At 51.4% G+C, this 18,117-nt stretch overlaps 1 protein-coding gene across 2 annotated transcripts in view; it reads right to left on the bottom strand.

The window, feature by feature from the left end:
* DNAH3 (dynein axonemal heavy chain 3) overlaps positions 1 to 18,117 on the bottom strand; it is a 487,274-nt gene that overhangs the window by 162,001 nt on the left and 307,156 nt on the right. For both annotated transcript variants that reach the window (XM_073647962.1, XM_073647963.1), the window contains exons 36-39: positions 16,406 to 16,647; positions 8,353 to 8,453; positions 8,141 to 8,246; positions 887 to 1,016 (exon numbers count right to left, since the gene is read on the bottom strand). In XM_073647962.1, the coding sequence (XP_073504063.1) occupies positions 887 to 1,016; positions 8,141 to 8,246; positions 8,353 to 8,453; positions 16,406 to 16,647 (579 nt within the window). The remainder of the gene's footprint in view (positions 1 to 886; positions 1,017 to 8,140; positions 8,247 to 8,352; positions 8,454 to 16,405; positions 16,648 to 18,117) is intronic.

Below are 18,117 nucleotides of genomic sequence, written 5' to 3'. Positions count from 1 at the left end.
GCTGCTGTTAACCTGCGATTTCTGAGGCTGGTGACTCGGATAAACTTATCCTCAGAAGCAGGGGTGACTCTTGGTCTTCCTTTACCGGGGCGGTCCTCATGTGAGCCAGTTTCTTTGAAGCGCTTGATGGTTTTTGCAACTGCACTTGTGGACACTTTCAAAGTTTTCCCAATTTTTCGGACTGACTGACCTTCATTTCTTAAAGTAATGATGGCCACTCGTTTTTCTTTACTTAGCTGCTTTTTTCTTGCCATAATACAAATTCTAACAGTCTATTCAGTAGGACTATCAGCTGTGTATCCACCTGACTTCTGCACAACACAACTGATGGTCCCAACCCCATTTATAAGGCAAGAAATCCCACTTATTAAACCTGACAGGGCACACCTGTGAAGTGAAAACCATTTCCGGTGACTACCTCTTGAAGCTCATCAAGAGAATGCCAAGAGTGTGCAAAGCAGTCATCAAAGCAAAAGGTGGCTACTTTGAAGAACCTAGAATATAAAACATATTTTCAGTTGTTTCACACTTTTTTGTTAAGTATATAATTCCACATGTGTTAATTCATAGTTTTGATGCCTTCAATGTGAATGTACAATTTTCATAGTCATGAAAATACAGAAAAATCTTTAAATGAGAAGGTTTGTCCAGACTTTTGGTCTGTACACTATATATATATATATATATATATATATATATATATATATATATATATATATATATATACACACACATATGCACACACTTGGCAATAAAATGAAGCATAAAGTAATGGCTATTACATATCCAGTATGTAGACTAAAATGTTATAAATGGTTCACAGCCTCAGACTAAAAATTAAATTCTGAGCATTTGATATCTTAAGAATGAAAATGAAGAACCGTACCGATCAAGCAGGTGTAAAGCCTCATCATGCTGAATGTCAGGTGGATGGGAGAAGTCTGCACCAGAAATTTACATTCCAGACGGATAAAATTCAGGCATAGCTGAACAAGCCAGTTAAACATGTCATTAATCTAAAAGTAAAATAAAGCACAAGACAAAAGCTTGAAATTGCTATAACTAAAAAAGGATGATAGTCTAAAATATACCGACAATCCTTTCCGATACATCATAAAATTGGGAACACACTCCTTTGTACCTGTCAGATTCAGGGAGTGATAACAAGTCTGCACAAAAAGAATAGCGCATACAGAATTCTTATTTTAGAAAGTGGAATAAAAGCCCTTGTTGCACTGGGGTTCCTTGGGCCCACCAGAGGACCTGGACTGGGGTTCCTTTGGCCCACCAGAGGACCTGGACTGGGGTTCCTTGGGCCCACCAGAGGACCTGGACTGGGTTTCCTTGGGCCCACCAGAGGACCTGGACTGAGGTTCCTTGGGCCCACCAGAGGACCTGGACTGGGGTTCCTTGGGCCCACCAGAGGACCTGGACTGGGGTTCCTTGGGCCCACCAGAGGACCTGGACTGAGGTTCCTTGGGCCCACCAGAGGACCTGGACTGAGGTTCCTTGGGCCCACCAGAGGACCTGGAGTGGGGTTCCTTGGGCCCACCAGAGGACCTGGAGTAGGGTTCGTTGGGCCCACCAGAGGACCTGGACTGAGGTTCCTTGGGCCCACCAGAGGACCTGGAGTGGGGTTCCTTGGGCCCACCAGAGGACCTGGAGTGGGGTTCCTTGGGCCCACCAGAGGACCTGGACTGGGGTTCCTTGGGCCCACCAGAGGACCTGGAGTGGTGTTCCTTGGGCCCACCAGAGGACCTGGACTGGGGGTCCTTGGGCCCACCACCAGAGGACCTGATTCTTATGGACCATCATCCACTTGCGAAATGCGTTGTAAAAGTTGTTAATATGTTTTGTGTGTTCATTGATAGCAGCAATAAAGTCTGAATATTTGTGAATATTATATTAAAAAAGGGAATGTGTCAAATTAGATTTTTGTGTTATAGGATTAAAAAACACAAGTTAATCCCTATACATAGGATAGGGAATAGGTTGATGGCAACTGGGATCCAGACAGCTGAGACCCATGGTAATCCTGAGAAAGGGGCTCAGGAACCTTGAGAATGGACCCCGTATTATGTGGAGAAGAGGTGCGCATTCGTGGCCCCCGCTCCATTCATTGTCTATGGGACTGCTGGCAATAGAGTACAGCACTTGGCTTTCTCCGACAGTCCCATAGGCAATGAATGGAGTGGAGGCCAAGAATGCGCACCTCTACTCCACATATTACGGGGCGCTGCAAAGTCACTTTCTCTGAGTTCCAGAGCCAAGTTTTTGAGATCACAAAGTGGTCCCAGTAGTCAAACAGGGGATACATTTTTTATTTTATTTAAATAACCTGTTAAGTGCATTTTTTTGACAATTTTTTTTTTGTTTCAATTTCTCTAGTACTATCTATATTAAAAAAATATCCCCTTGAAGAGAAAGAGAAAGTGATTGCTTCCTAAGTCACCTGTAAATGGGGTTGTCATCTACTAGAGCTTTAGAGCCCATTATTATTTCAGGGTCCAGGCCTACCAGATGATCCTGCAGTAGTCCGGTGGGCCAGGCCCACCCTGGGTCAGGCCGACCAGTCAATATGCCTCATTCAGGGTATTTAGATACAGTCTAGGGCTGGGAAAGGCCGCTTTGCCCCATGTGGAGGTAAACCTAGCCATTTCATTGAGTATAGTTTATCACATCTATTTTTCATTCATATCGTCTGATAAGACTTTTTGAACACGGAAACATGGAACATGGCAGGAAATCACCATATAATATACCAACCGTGTGGGGTCCTGGCAAGCCAGAGAATAAAAAGGTAAAAAGTATATTAGTATACTGACCACAATAGTATATAAAGTATACATATACATATATATACCGTATACAGGGAAGTGTAATCATTTCTTCTGACTTGGTACTGGTATAGAGAACGGAGCCGCTGTCAGATGACTCTAGTGTCCGCCTTCATTCTCTGCACTGATCCGACATGATCATAAATTATGGATAAAACACATGACTGATGCCAGATCTCAGAACATGAACCATGCTGACAGCGTCACCTTTACGGCACCGACCAGCTCCACTTTAAAAATATATATGTTCATTGTTCCATGATATGTAGAGATATATCAGAGCTGACTGTCATGATATCACTATTGAGGAGCATTGCAGAAAGGAGAGCAAGGGAAGGAGGAGATCACTAACATGACTCCACATAAACACCACCTTAAATATAAGCAGAGGCAAAATAATAAAGAGGTCCATTCTACATCTACAGCCTGAGAAGGTAGGTGTAAGTGAGCGACCCATACTGAATATAGGGGAAGGTGACAGCTGCAGCTGAGTGCTGGATAGTGATTATAGGGGAAAGTGACAGCTGCAGCTGAGCATTGCATAGTGAATATAGGGGAAGGTGACAGCTGCAGCTGAACAGTGCATAGTGAATATAGGGGAAGGTGACAGCTGCAGCTGAGCAGTGCATAGTGAATATAGGGGAAGGTGACAGCTGCAGCTGAGCAGTGAATAGTGAATATAGGGGAAGGTGACAGCTGCAGCTGAGCGGTGCATAGTGAATATAGGGGAAGGTGACAGCTGCAGCTGAGCGGTGCATAGTGAATATAGGGGAAGGTGACAGCTGCAGCTGAGCAGTGCATAGTGAATATAGGGGAAGGTGACAGCTGCAGCTGAGCAGTGCATAGTGAATATAGGGGAAGGTGACAGCTGCAGCTGAGCAGTGCATAGTGAATACAGGGGAAGGTGACAGCTGCAGCTGAGCAGTGCATAGTGAATATAGGGGAAGGTGACAGCTGCAGCTGAGCGGTGCATAGTGAATATAGGGGAAGGTGACAGCTGCAGCTGAGCGGTGCATAGTGAATATAGGGGAAGGTGACAGCTGCAGCTGAATGCTGGATAGTGATTATAGGGGAAGGTGACAGCTGCAGCTGAGCAGTGCATAGTGAATATAGGGGAAGGTGACAGCTGCAGCTGAGCAGTGCATAGTGAATATAGGGGAAGGTGACAGCTGCAGCTGAGCAGTGCATAGTGAATATAGAGGAAGGTGACAGCTGCAGCTGAGCAGTGCATAGTGAATATAGGGGAAGGTGACAGCTGCAGCTGAACAGTGCATAGTGCATATAGGGGAAGGTGACAGCTGCAGCTGAGGAGTGCATAGTGAATATAGGGGAAGGTGACAGCTGCAGCTGAGCGGTGCATAGTGAATATAGGGGAAGGTGACAGCTGCAGCTGAGCAGTGCATAGTGAATATAGAGGAAGGTGACAGCTGCAGCTGAGCAGTGCATAGTGAATATAGGGAAAGGTGACAGCTGCAGCTGAGCAGTGCATAGTGAATATAGGGGAAGGTGACAGCTGCAGCTGAGCAGTGCATAGTGAATATAGGGGAAGGTGACAGCTGCAGCTGAGCAGTGAATAGTGAATATAGGGGAAGGTGACAGCTGCAGCTGAGCGGTGCATAGTGAATATAGGGGAAGGTGACAGCTGCAGCTGAGCAGTGCATAGTGAATATAGGGGAAGGTGACAGCTGCAGCTGAGCAGTGCATAGTGAATATAGGGGAAGGTGACAGCTGCAGCTGAGCAGTGCATAGTGAATATAGGGGAAGGTGACAGCTGCAGCTGAGCGGTGCATAGTGAATATAGGGGAAGGTGACAGCTGCAGCTGAGCGGTGCATAGTGAATATAGGGGAAGGTGACGCTGCAGCTGAGCAGTGCATAGTGAATATAGGGGAAGGTGACAGCTGCAGCTGAGTAGTGCATAGTGAATATAGGGGAAGGTGACAGCTGCAGCTGAGCAGTGCATAGTGAATATAGGGGAAGGTGACAGCTGCAGCTGAGCGGTGCATAGTGAATATAGGGGAAGGTGACAGCTGCAGCTGAGCGGTGCACAGTGAATATAGGGGAAGGTGACAGCTGCAGCTGAATGCTGGATAGTGATTATAGGGGAAGGTGACAGCTGCAGCTGAGCAGTGCATAGTGAATATAGGGGAAGGTGACAGCTGCAGCTGAGCAGTGCATAGTGAATATAGGGGAAGGTGACAGCTGCAGCTGAGCAGTGCATAGTGAATATAGAGGAAGGTGACAGCTGCAGCTGAGCAGTGCATAGTGAATATAGGGGAAGGTGACAGCTGCAGCTGAACAGTGCATAGTGCATATAGGGGAAGGTGACAGCTGCAGCTGAGGAGTGCATAGTGAATATAGGGGAAGGTGACAGCTGCAGCTGAGCGGTGCATAGTGAATATAGGGGAAGGTGACAGCTGCAGCTGAGCAGTGCATAGTGAATATAGAGGAAGGTGACAGCTGCAGCTGAGCAGTGCATAGTGAATATAGGGGAAGGTGACAGCTGCAGCTGAGCAGTGCATAGTGTATATAGGGGAAGGTGACGCTGCAGCTGAGCAGTGCATAGTGAATATAGGGGAAGGTGACAGCTGCAGCTGAGCAGTGCATAGTGAATATAGAGGAAGGTGACAGCTGCAGCTGAGCAGTGCATAGTGAATATAGGGGAAGGTGACAGCTGCAGCTGAGCAGTGCATAGTGAATATAGGGGAAGGTGACAGCTGCAGCTGAGCAGTGCATAGTGAATATAGGGGAAGGTGAAGCTGCAGCTGAGCAGTGCATAGTGAATATAGAGGAAGGTGACAGCTGCAGCTGAGCAGTGCATAGTGAATATAGGGGAAGGTGACAGCTGCAGCTGAGCAGTGCATAGTGAATATAGGGGAAGGTGACAGCTGCAGCTGAGCAGTGCATAGTGAATATAGGGGAAGGTGACAGCTGCAGCTGAGCAGTGCATAGTGAATATAGGGGAAGGTGACAGCTGCAGCTGAGCAGTGCATAGTGAATATAGAGGAAGGTGACAGCTGCAGCTGAGCAGTGCATAGTGAATATAGGGGAAGGTGACAGCTGCAGCTGAACAGTGCATAGTGAATATAGGGGAAGGTGACAGTTGCAGCTGAGGAGTGCATAGTGAATATAGGGGAAGGTGACAGCTGCAGCTGAGCAGTGCATAGTGAATATAGGGGAAGGTGAAGCTGCAGCTGAGCAGTGCATAGTGAATATAGAGGAAGGTGACAGCTGCAGCTGAGCAGTGCATAGTGAATATAGGGGAAGGTGACAGCTGCAGCTGAGCAGTGCATAGTGAATATAGGGGAAGGTGACAGCTGCAGCTGAGCAGTGCATAGTGAATATAGAGGAAGGTGACAGCTGCAGCTGAGCAGTGCATAGTGAATATAGGGGAAGGTGACAGCTGCAGCTGAGCAGTGCATAGTGTATATAGGGGAAGGTGACGCTGCAGCTGAGCAGTGCATAGTGAATATAGGGGAAGGTGACAGCTGCAGCTGAGCAGTGCATAGTGAATATAGGGGAAGGTGACAGCTGCAGCTGAGCAGTGCATAGTGAATATAGAGGAAGGTGACAGCTGCAGCTGAGCAGTGCATAGTGAATATAGGGGAAGGTGACAGCTGCAGCTGAGCAGTGCATAGTGAATATAGGGGAAGGTGACAGCTGCAGCTGAGCAGTGCATAGTGAATATAGGGGAAGGTGAAGCTGCAGCTGAGCAGTGCATAGTGAATATAGAGGAAGGTGACAGCTGCAGCTGAGCAGTGCATAGTGAATATAGGGGAAGGTGACAGCTGCAGCTGAGCAGTGCATAGTGAATATAGGGGAAGGTGACAGCTGCAGCTGAGCAGTGCATAGTGAATATAGGGGAAGGTGACAGCTGCAGCTGAGCAGTGCATAATGAATATAGGGGAAGGTGACAGCTGCAGCTGAGCAGTGCATAGTGAATATAGGGGGAGGTGACAGCTGCAGCTGAGCGGTGCATAGTGAATATAGGGGAAGGTGACAGCTGCAGCTGAGCGGTGCATAGTGAATATAGGGGAAGGTGACAGCTGCAGCTGAGCGGTGCATAGTGAATATAGGGGAAGGTGACAGCTGCAGCTGAGCGGTGCATAGTGAATATAGGGGAAGGTGACAGCTGCAGCTGAGCAGTGCATAGTGAATATAGGGGAAGGTGACAGCTGCAGCTGAGCAGTGCATAGTGAATATAGGGGAAGGTGACGCTGCAGCTGAGCAGTGCATAGTGAATATAGGGGAAGGTGACAGCTGCAGCTGAGCAGTGCATAGTGAATATAGGGGAAGGTGACGCTGCAGCTGAGCAGTGCATAGTGAATATAGGGGAAGGTGACGCTGCAGCTGAGCGGTGCATAGTGATTATAGGAGAAGGTGACAGCTGCAGCTGAGCAGTGCATAATGAATATAGGGGAAAGTGACAGCTGAAGCTGAGCAGTGCATAGTGAATATAGGGGAAGGTGACAGCTGCAACTGAGCAGTGCATAGTGAATATAGGGGAAGGTGACAGCTGCAGCTGAGCAGTGCATAGTGAATATAGGGGAAGGTGACAGCTGCAGCTGAGCAGTGCATAGTAAATATAGGGGAAGGTGACGCTGCAGCTGAGTGGTGCATAGTGAATATAGGGGAAGGTGACAGATGCAGCTGAGCAGTGCATAGTGAATATAGGGGAAGGTGACAACTGCAGCTGAGTGCTGGATAGTGATTATAGGAGAAGGTGACAGCTGCAGCTGAACAGTGCATAGTGAATATAGGGGAATGTGACAGCTGCAGCTGAGCAGTGCATAGTGAATATAGGGGAAGGTGACAGCTGCAGCTGAGCAGTGCATAGTGAATATAGGGAAAGGTGACCGCTGTAGCTGAGCGGTGCATACTGAATATAGGGGAAGGTGACAGATGCAGCTGAGCAGTGTATAATGAATACAGGGGACTGTGTAAGAGCAGAGAGACCGTGCGCTGATATCTGTGCATGCTCAATCTCGATGTACAGCAAGCGACAGAGCATTGCGTAAGAAGAAAGCAGGAATCAGTGGAAGATGGATCCAGTAGCAACAAGGGATTAACATTTCCTGGGTTTTCATTATTTTCTAGAGGAGACGGAGAAGCTGATACGATGCATTTTTTAAAATGTAGTATATTTAGAAAAAAAACTTTATTTTACATTGAAGACATAATGTAAGATCCTGGGAATATAACAGAATATAAACAGTGAAGCTACAGTAACTGGATACTTGACAAGCAGAAACAGAGCATTCAGTGGTCGTGTTTTTATTTCATCTTGAGTCACTCGCGCTCTTACCAATTCCTTGTGTTCGCTCATCAGATGCTCCGGCAGAGCGCTCATGTAGGAATCTTTCAAAGGATTCCATCCAAGCTGGTGGGGTTCCATATAGATCATCCCACACCTGGATGAGAGAAACACAACACCCTCAAGCAAAAAGGAATGACACACGCTGCGCAAATAAGACAGTGACTGCACCAACCTGACCATTTGAAGCGAAATCCAATTACCTGCTCACAGTTGCCGGAGAAGCTTGCTCCAAGTCAGCGGGCTCAAAAATTAAGCTCATCTTTGAATTCATCTGAATGATTTCACCGCTCATCAAGCACAGCTAAAGGGGAGGGAAGCGGGCATGGTGCCAATTATCATATCGACCATTCTTCACAGGCGTCGAAACCTCTGCTTTTAATTCCCCACCTCACTCTTCCGAAATTTCTCTCAATAATAATAAAAATGTGCTATCATATAATTTACTGTACAAGATAAATTCATGGATTGTGGATGAAAGATTCCAATGTGAACTACCTCTTAGAAGTCACTTTTAACCAGATATCAATACACACATCGATAATAAAGACAGAGGGGTGAGCTAATAATGTCATTTCATAAATGAAATTGTGATGCTAGGGTAGTGAAGAGGTCCGGGGTCACATACCAAGAGGGCTCATTGTAACTTACCTGGTGGCGGGCTTGCATGGTGCACCATCTCTAACTATGCAAGATCGCAAACTTGATCTTCAGTCCAGTCTGCTAGTCTGGCTTCTATTCATGCTGTCTATTTGTCTCAGTTCTGACTGCTTAGGGCAGCGGCCCGGTTACTTCCTGTTTTTTGTAGCTGCTGTGGGCCTGTAGCACCCTGAGGATTCGGCTGCTACAGGGGTATTGCACCTCAACCCAGAGGTGTGATATTCCACTCCCGGGTAAGGAAGGAGTGTGGAACTGAGCTCAGATAGACTGCATGCACTACATACATCCCATTTCAGAGGAGCAGGCCGACGGTACTCCCACTTAGAAATGTGCAGGTACAACCGAGCCTGTTCCTGGCTGGAGTGGGAGGGGGGTGGTACATCCCATGTAGTGTAGGGGCAGATAGGGGGAGCAGTCTGGGTAGTGATAGGAGCTCATTGGGTGCTGGTCACCTGAGCTCACACATAGAGGGATATATAAGGAGGGCACCAACTTAGATCAGGGTCAGACGCTGAGAACAAGTCAGTTGGAGAGGAGAGAGAAGGAAACAGCAGCCCTGGAGAGAGAGAGAGTGGAGCAGAGAAAGACCCAGAGGGGGAAGACTGAAGGGACCCAAGAACCCAAATTAGAGCACCGGGTGAGGAGTCAGCAAGAGGGTACCGGAACCCAAGCTGGTGGGGGCAAAGACATTCCCCAGCCAGAGACCGGAGACCGTGGGCAGTGTCTGTCACGGTCACCCACCACATTCACCCCGAAGGCACACCACATGAAGGGTCAGGGAACCCAGGGCCAAGGGTGTCCCAAAAGAAGGCCCGAGGGAGCTGGACCTAGGTGAATCCCTGGTGGGGACGGCTGAAGAAAGGACAGAGGGAGAGCTCAGGGCCACGCTCTGGACTTGTTTGGGGGTTGACCGGATCCAGGACCTGGTGGACGCAGCACGGCTCGGGTGGTCACTAGCAGCTGGAGTGACCGAAACATCAGCAGTAAGTAAACTCCCTTAACTGCACAACCCGAGTCTGTCTTCATTGCCGGCTGCACCACACCACCACAACCCCCATCCTCTGCGCCTGTCCCCTCTGAGGCTATACCCCTCCCGTTGGGGGTTATCCCACCAAGCTGCGCATCCACCATCAGCCTCAGCGGACCCTGCTGCAGCGGCGGCCACAGTGACCGCATTACAACGGGTGGCGTAGTCGACACAAAAGAACTTTAGTAACATCTGTAAAGCTGCCACATAACACTGAGCTTGACGCCCTGGGCACGGGACCGGGTCACAGCCGCTCGGAGACTACAACCCCCCCCATCTGATCCGGTGCCGGGTATTCCCCTCAAAAAGGAATATGTCCCAGGGGGCGCGTCAACTTTGGCGTAGTCGGCAGGATTACGTGCCCGCAACACCCGGGTACTGCGTGCCTGAAGAAAAGTGCAAGTTTACCTCAGAAAGAAGTCTCCCGCCGGTTCCGGAGGGTCCACGCCATCGGACTCCATCACCAGTCGTTTCCCGCCGATTGTCCGCCATTTCCAGCTTGTTCCCGCCATCTGCAGAGTTTCCCGCCACTGGGCGACGCTTCCCGCCAAAACCGCAGATTTCCCGCCTTGGAAGAGCAGCGGACGCCATTATGGGCGTGCCAAAGGAGGGCAAGAGGCCACCTCCCATCGTGGGCCAGGACAGAAAATGGCGCCAAAAGTGGAAACCGCCCCCACCAACAGAGACTGTGATGCTGGAGGTGTCTGTCAGCGTGAAAGAACTCCCCCTGGAGCTGACAGTCACCGAGTTGCCCCGGGACCGCCCTCGAAGTGGGAGGAGACGAAAGAGAAGAGAAAAGATGGGTGTCGCTTGGAGCAGTCTGGAGCGAGCGCACCCGGAGGCAGGAAGCCTGGAAAGGAGTAGCGGAGAAGCTTACCCGGATATGGAGAAAAAGCAGAACAGCAGCGGCCCGCTGGCCAGGAGTCTGCTAGAGACCGAGGAAGGAGGGCAGAGCAGCACCGGCCCGCTGGCCAGGAGCCTGCCGGAAGCCGAGCAGAGCAGCACCGACCCGATGGTCAGGAGCCTGCTAGAGTCCACAACCCCGCTAGGTCTAGCGGAGATCCTAGCGCAGCTCCCCCGAGACCGGGAGTGTGCACAAACTGCCCTGGAGGGCCTCGCAAGGAGGATGGCCCGGGTACAGCGTGAGATACTGGCGGAGTGGAGCCGGGAGATGGCCCAGCAAGCAGAGACCAGTCAACGGAGCACGCTACCCTGGAAGAGGAAGCAGACCGCCTCTGAGGATGGCGCGGGAGGACCCAAGGCCGGAGACGGCGCCGAGGAGGGAGCCGAACGCATGGAGGCAGGTAAAGGGGACGCTTATACCCCAAGCCGAGAAACCGCCCAACTGCCCCAGCTCCCCGTCGCAGAGCCCGAAAGTCCCCCTGCTGTGCCCGTAGCCGCCAGGTCACCGCCATGGACTAGGCCCCGACCGGAAGCCGCCGCAGCGACCCCTGTGACGTCACGCGCCCCGACCCGGAGCGTGACAAAGCAGGAATTACCACCAGCCTGGTCGCAAGGCCTAGTACCCCCGGGCGCCGCACCACCAACAGCGCCCCCTACCTCCGCGGAGCCTCCGGCCTGGCCGCAAGGCCAGGTAGCCCAGGGCGCCGCCGTCCTAACGGTGCCCTTCACCTTCCAGGTGCCCCAGGCCTGGCCGCAAGGCCTGGGCAACCCGGGCGCCACCACCACCGCGCCCGCGCCCGCAATACCTAGGGTGCCACACCTGGGGGAGGACCTCTTCGGCCAGCTCACATGGCCGGACGGGCGGCCCTTCATCTGGCCCGAAGGGTACCCTGAGCTGGAGCGGCAGCAAAGACTAGGGCCCTTGTGTGAGCCCCTAATCCCGGCTCCGAAGCCCGTGGCTCGGGTCTCGCCTCCTCTAGCAGAAGCCCAATTCGTGTGGGACCCCACGGGAGAAGATTTGATGGGGTTCACCGGAGAAACTCGGGCAGTCGCCGCTGAACGTACAGAGTGTTGCCGTCAACAGCTGGCAGAGTTTAAGAGAGAACGGGAGGAGAGGCGGGTCAGAGAACAACAGGCCCAAATCCAGAGCGCGGAGCAGAAGAGCCGGACTAGGAGGAACCCCCGTGCAGCGCATTGTCCCCGCACCATCGGGACAGTGATAAAGTTCAACCCGCAGCATGGGTGGGGCTTTATTCGGGACCGTAACAACCGCGGTGACGTTTTTGTGACCCGCAGGGACGTCGAGTCCCACCTGCCGGAAGGTCACAAAGGCCGTGACCTCTACGTCGGAGACGAGGTCACTTTCACCCGGCACAAGTGTGCCAAAGGACCATACGCCCTCCACGTACACCGCTTGACGGAGGAGGAGTTGCGGTACGGGGAGGAGGAGCCAGAGGACCCGGACGGGTCTGAAGAAACATCATATCAAGAAAGAGCAGGAGGAAGACGCCGTTGAGTGCGGCAGAGCAGGAGCTGTAAATAGTTACCCAATCGGGGTATATAGAAACTGAAACTGTTGCTGCTAAAATAGTCCCCGTTGGGACCAGGGAACTGTTTACCCGTTAACCCCTTCATCCTACAGGCTGAGGACTGTGAGCAGCCATTCCCTACCCTCTACCTGGCCGAGGACTGAGAGCGGCCAACTTTCCCTGTAAATAGTTGCGCGTCCTAAAGCGCCCCCTACCGGTTTTATAGAAAACCAGATTTTCTAAGAGACTGTCGCACTTTTCCCGGACACACGTTGCACAGTGTCCGGAGGAGGAGGAACCAGAGACAAGAGAAGTCTACGAGAATGTTTATATAAAAAGTTTTATATATATATAATGTTTATATGTTTTATATGTTCATATAAAAATTTTGTATGTTTTGGTGTTTTATGTCTTACAGCCCGAGGACGTGCTGTGATTTACCAGGGGGGAATGTAGCACCCTGAGGATTCGGCTGCTACAGGGGTATTGCACCTCAACCCAGAGGTGTGATATTCCACTCCCGGGTAAGGAAGGAGTGTGGAACTGAGCTCAGATAGACTGCATGCACTACATACATCCCATTTCAGAGGAGCAGGCCGACGGTACTCCCACTTAGAAATGTGCAGGTACAACCGAGCCTGTTCCTGGCTGGAGTGGGAGGGGGGTGGTACATCCCATGTAGTGTAGGGGCAGATAGGGGGAGCAGTCTGGGTAGTGATAGGAGCTCATTGGGTGCTGGTCACCTGAGCTCACACATAGAGGGATATATAAGGAGGGCACCAACTTAGATCAGGGTCAGACGCTGAGAACAAGTCAGTTGGAGAGGAGAGAGAAGGAAACAGCAGCCCTGGAGAGAGAGAGAGTGGAGCAGAGAAAGACCCAGAGGGGGAAGACTGAAGGGACCCAAGAACCCAAATTAGAGCACCGGGTGAGGAGTCAGCAAGAGGGTACCGGAACCCAAGCTGGTGGGGGCAAAGACATTCCCCAGCCAGAGACCGGAGACCGTGGGCAGTGTCTGTCACGGTCACCCACCACATTCACCCCGAAGGCACACCACATGAAGGGTCAGGGAACCCAGGGCCAAGGGTGTCCCAAAAGAAGGCCCGAGGGAGCTGGACCTAGGTGAATCCCTGGTGGGGACGGCTGAAGAAAGGACAGAGGGAGAGCTCAGGGCCACGCTCTGGACTTGTTTGGGGGTTGACCGGATCCAGGACCTGGTGGACGCAGCACGGCTCGGGTGGTCACTAGCAGCTGGAGTGACCGAAACATCAGCAGTAAGTAAACTCCCTTAACTGCACAACCCGAGTCTGTCTTCATTGCCGGCTGCACCACACCACCACAACCCCCATCCTCTGCGCCTGTCCCCTCTGAGGCTATACCCCTCCCGTTGGGGGTTATCCCACCAAGCTGCGCATCCACCATCAGCCTCAGCGGACCCTGCTGCAGCGGCGGCCACAGTGACCGCATTACAACGGGTGGCGTAGTCGACACAAAAGAACTTTAGTAACATCTGTAAAGCTGCCACATAACACTGAGCTTGACGCCCTGGGCACGGGACCGGGTCACAGCCGCTCGGAGACTACAACCCCCCCCCATCTGATCCGGTGCCGGGTATTCCCCTCAAAAAGGAATATGTCCCAGGGGGCGCGTCAGGCCCACCCCTAATGCGTCCTCAGCCTATTGCTGTCTGTCACTGGATATTTAAACCAGCTCCACCTTGAAGCTGGGGCCTGAGCAACTCTTATCCTCAGAGACCTTCTTGCCTCTGATGTGCCAGGTCCTGTTCTGTTTTTCCTGCCTGTCCACCTTCCTGGAGGCTGTATTCCCAGGCCTGTCTGAACACTCTCCTAGCCTGTTCGTCCCGCCTTCTGGGGGCCGCATACCCAGACCTGTTATCTGTGTCTTCTAGCCTGTTTGTCCGCCATTCTGGGGGCCGCATACCCAGACTCACTCCTGTATCTCGCTGCAGTGTCAGTTCCTGTCTGAACACTCAGTTCCTGTCTGAACACTCTCCTAGCCTGTTACCTGTTTTTCTCTATGTCCGTACCTTCCCTTTTTCTGCAGAGTCTGAACCTGCACCTAACTCCTACTCGTTGTCGCTGTACTTCCGTTTGTGAGTTTAGAGTCCACTCGCTACTTCATTGCAAGTACCTTGAGTGTGTCTGTTTCTGCTTTTCCCTTCCCGTCTGTTCAGTGTGAACAGAGCCCTGTCCTCTCTGCCTTGCTCACCGCTCCGGCGGTTCCTGCCCGCTCTGCCTTGCTCACCACTCCGGCAGTTCCTGCCCGTTCTGCCTTGTTCACCGCTCCGGCGGTTTCTGCCCGCTCTGCCTTGCTCACCGCTCCGGCGGTTCCTGCCTGCTCTGCCTTGCTCACCGCTCCGGCGGTTCCTGCCTGCTCTGCCTTGCTCACCGCTCCGGCGGTTCCTGCCTGCTCTGCCTTGCTCGGCGGTTCCTGCCCGCTCTGCCTTGCTCACCGCTCCGGCGGTTCCTGCCTCCTCTGCCTTGCTCACCGCTCCGGTGGTTCCTGCCTCCTCTGCCTTCCTCACCGCTCCGGCGGTTCCTGCCTGGTCTGCCTTGCTCACCACTCCTTCGGTTCCTGCCTGCTCTGCCTTGCTCACCGCTCCGGCAGTTCCTGCCTGCTCTGCCTTGCTCACCGCTCCGGCGGTTCCTGCCTGCTCTGCCTTGCTCACCGCTCCGGCGGTTCCTGCCTGCTCTGCCTTGCTCACCGCTCCGGCGGTTCCTGCCTGCTCTGCCTTGCTCACCGCTCCGGCGGTTCCTGCCTGCTCTGCCTTGCTCACCGCTCCGGCGGTTCTGTTCCTGAATCCCAGTCTGTACTGGACCCTATCCAGCCTGTGCTCCAACCTGCTAGTACCTCCCTGTCTGCACGCCAGCTGTACTTGTCAGTACCCTCCTGTCTGCATACCAGCCGTGCCTGCCAGTATCCTCCTGTCTGCATTCCAGCCGTGCCTGCCAGTGCCCACCTGTCTGTGTGCCAGCCTAACCTGCCTGTTCCTGTATTCCCCGGTGTGAGTCAACAGCCGTCTCCAGGGTCTGGCCTGGAGTAGCACCTGGTCCCTCTGCTCGGTTCCTCCCTGGTGCACGGCGTCGTTAGCTGTCGTGCGACCTTGGTCGGATCGGGTAGATACTTAGTTACGCCCCTCCAGGCACTCTCCGGTTCATGGCACAGTGGAATCACTAAATCACGCACACGCCAGTCAGCCCGGGCGTGTGCATAACACTCATCATATACAAAGGGGTAAGGCAAAGGCGTAGTCAGGTCACAGTCCGAGGTTAGAATTCCGGGAAGGTAGCGGATCTGTTATGATCTACAACAAGTACTAAGGAAAGAAAGGGGAAAGCTGTCCCTACAGTAAGACTAAGCTGAATCCCTACGTAGCAGGCTGCCTGTTCCTAGCGAACAGACCCGCCTTAGTCATCGGCTAGTCTGAACGAAGACCTATGGCATAAGGGGAGGAGTCCCTAAAAGAACTAAGGACTGGAACAAAAATGGGGCACCTCCTAAACAGAGAAGTTGTTGCAGAACACAAAAAGACAAACTGACAAAAAGGTACTAGAGGTCCCAGAAGGACCAAGCAAACTGACAGAGATAGGCACTGAAGCACCTGGCTAGAGAAACAGTCAAAACAACACTGAAGTCCAGCACAGCCAAAAGGGCGGAGCTGGAATATAAAGGCAGGTGGTCACGTGGCCGCAAAACACAAGATGGAAAAAACAAACAGGAGGGTTCTAACAGGATCAAGACAAAAAGGGCAAGGCAAACAGATGGTCAAAGGCAAGGTCCACAGAGAATAGAGCAAGCACTCACCATTGGAGCAAAGCTACAACTGGCACTAATTGGAGGCACAGAGCCAGCTAAATAGCCAGGTAATCACTAGAATAGCTGTCACTTGGAGGAAACCACAGCACTCCGTGGCTCCGATTAGATGGCTGAACTGTCACTCAACACACTGACAGCTCAGCACACCCAAGCCTCCGATTGGACAGCTGAGTTGTCCATTACCATACTGACAGCTCAGCACACCCCTGTCCTAGATTGGGTAGCTGAACTGTCACTCACTGCTTCCAGACACACCGAAAGGTGGAATCGCAACTGAAACTAGAATAAAGATCTCATTACCTTCTTATTGTCGTCCAGGACCGTGTTCATATTCTCTATCCAAACAGCGTCTACTGGGCCGTCAAACACGATCCACTTCCTATCATCCGTAGTGGAAGACGCCTGCTCTCTGAAGGTAGTCGCCAATACTCCATCTGTCCACTCGTGACTCACGGGGTCAAAGCATCCATACAGCTGACCCATGGTAATGGCTTTTGGATTGATCACTCTGAAGTCCACAGCAAACTCATCCATTGATTTAGCTGGTAAACAGCAAAAATTATGTCACACAGAATCAATGTTTTCTAGTAGTTAATGCTACATTATTTAACGTGCTCTTGTTTTCTTCCTTCTGGAGAAGAGTTACAGAGAGATCTAGAGTCAAAAGATATTTAACGGGTTGTTCCACAGCGATGAAATTGACAACCTATTCATCTGAACAAGAACAGATCTGCAGTTCCTGGCTGCGGCCACAAAGTAGTTAATGGAGCTGTGCTGTTCAGCTCCGAAACTGCTAACATCCACCTGTTGCTGGCATTGAGAATTTATTGGCGATCTGATATTGATGACCTATCCTGTTGATAGGTCATCAATATTAATGTCGTGGAGCAACCCTTTAACAGGTGATAGAGGCATGTCACAAGTTTTCATTGCTGGGGATCTATATGCTGAGACATTCATTTCTCGCTGAAACGAAGGGCAGAAAGCACTCTGCTCTTCCTTAAGAGATATGTTCACATACTGAATATGAGGCCGAACAGTGTTTTTTTCCTTCAGTGTAGTATATAAAAAGGCAGAGGTAAATTGATGCCAGAACTGACCCCATTGTTTTCTATTGCATCAATCCTGGCATCCAAACTCTTAAAGGGAATCTGTCAGGAGGTTTTCGCTATGTAATCTGAGGGCAGCATGAGGTAGAGTCTAAGACACAGATTTCAATGATGTGTCACTTATTAGGCTGTGTGTCACGGGTGTATCAGAGGTGACAGACAGTCGCCCTGCAGTTGGTTGCAGGAGATCTCTACGTTTGGCATTGCAGACATTTTCTTAGAAGAGAGGCTGTCTCTAGGACCTAGCGGCTACCTCCCTCTGGTAATTAGCTCCATGGCCTGGGTGTATATATACCTGGTGTGTCTGAGAGGGAGGTGCCGGCTATATTCATTTCTACTTGTGAAGGCTTTAGCAAGAGCAGTACTTTGTCCTCTCTGGAGCTTGAGGCCAAGTTCGCATTTGTCTGAAGTTCATCTAAAGCTAAGCATTCTCCCCCTGTTTGTCTACCCTTGTTGTCTATAGAGTTTAGTGGAGATCGACTAGTGCTCATCTCCTCCCATCCCTAGCCTTAGCCATATGCCAGGGAAAGACAGGGCGAGGCACGCGTGTGGCGATTGCTGAAGAGGCAATATAGGGACGGTAGTTGAGACAGGGTGACACTAGACCAGTCTAGGAGGTCTCCACTTCCCCCTTTCCCTAGTGTCTGGGCTCTCTTTCCCTCTTCCCTCTGTGTTGCACTAAGTTTTTCCCACACCTGGCGTGACAGCGTGCTGTTGTTTCAATACAATGAATGTTTTATTACCAAGAGATTATCACTGCCCAGACCACAGTGCACGTGAGCCCTGGTCCAACCACACCCCCTCCTGTGATAAGCAGCTCACTGTCAATAGACAATGTACATGGGAAGCTGTGGTGGGGGCGGAGTTAGCTTTCTGAGCTCTGCTACTTGCTAAATCTAAAAT

The sequence above is a fragment of the Phyllobates terribilis genome, unplaced genomic scaffold, assembly GCF_046119375.1.
Source record: "Phyllobates terribilis strain yellow unplaced genomic scaffold, ASM4611937v1 Scaffold_9__5_contigs__length_417890890, whole genome shotgun sequence".
Taxonomy (NCBI): Eukaryota; Metazoa; Chordata; class Amphibia; order Anura; family Dendrobatidae; genus Phyllobates; species Phyllobates terribilis.
The sequence above is the reverse complement of the archived record's forward strand: the minus strand, read 5'-3'. Positions and strand labels throughout refer to the sequence as shown.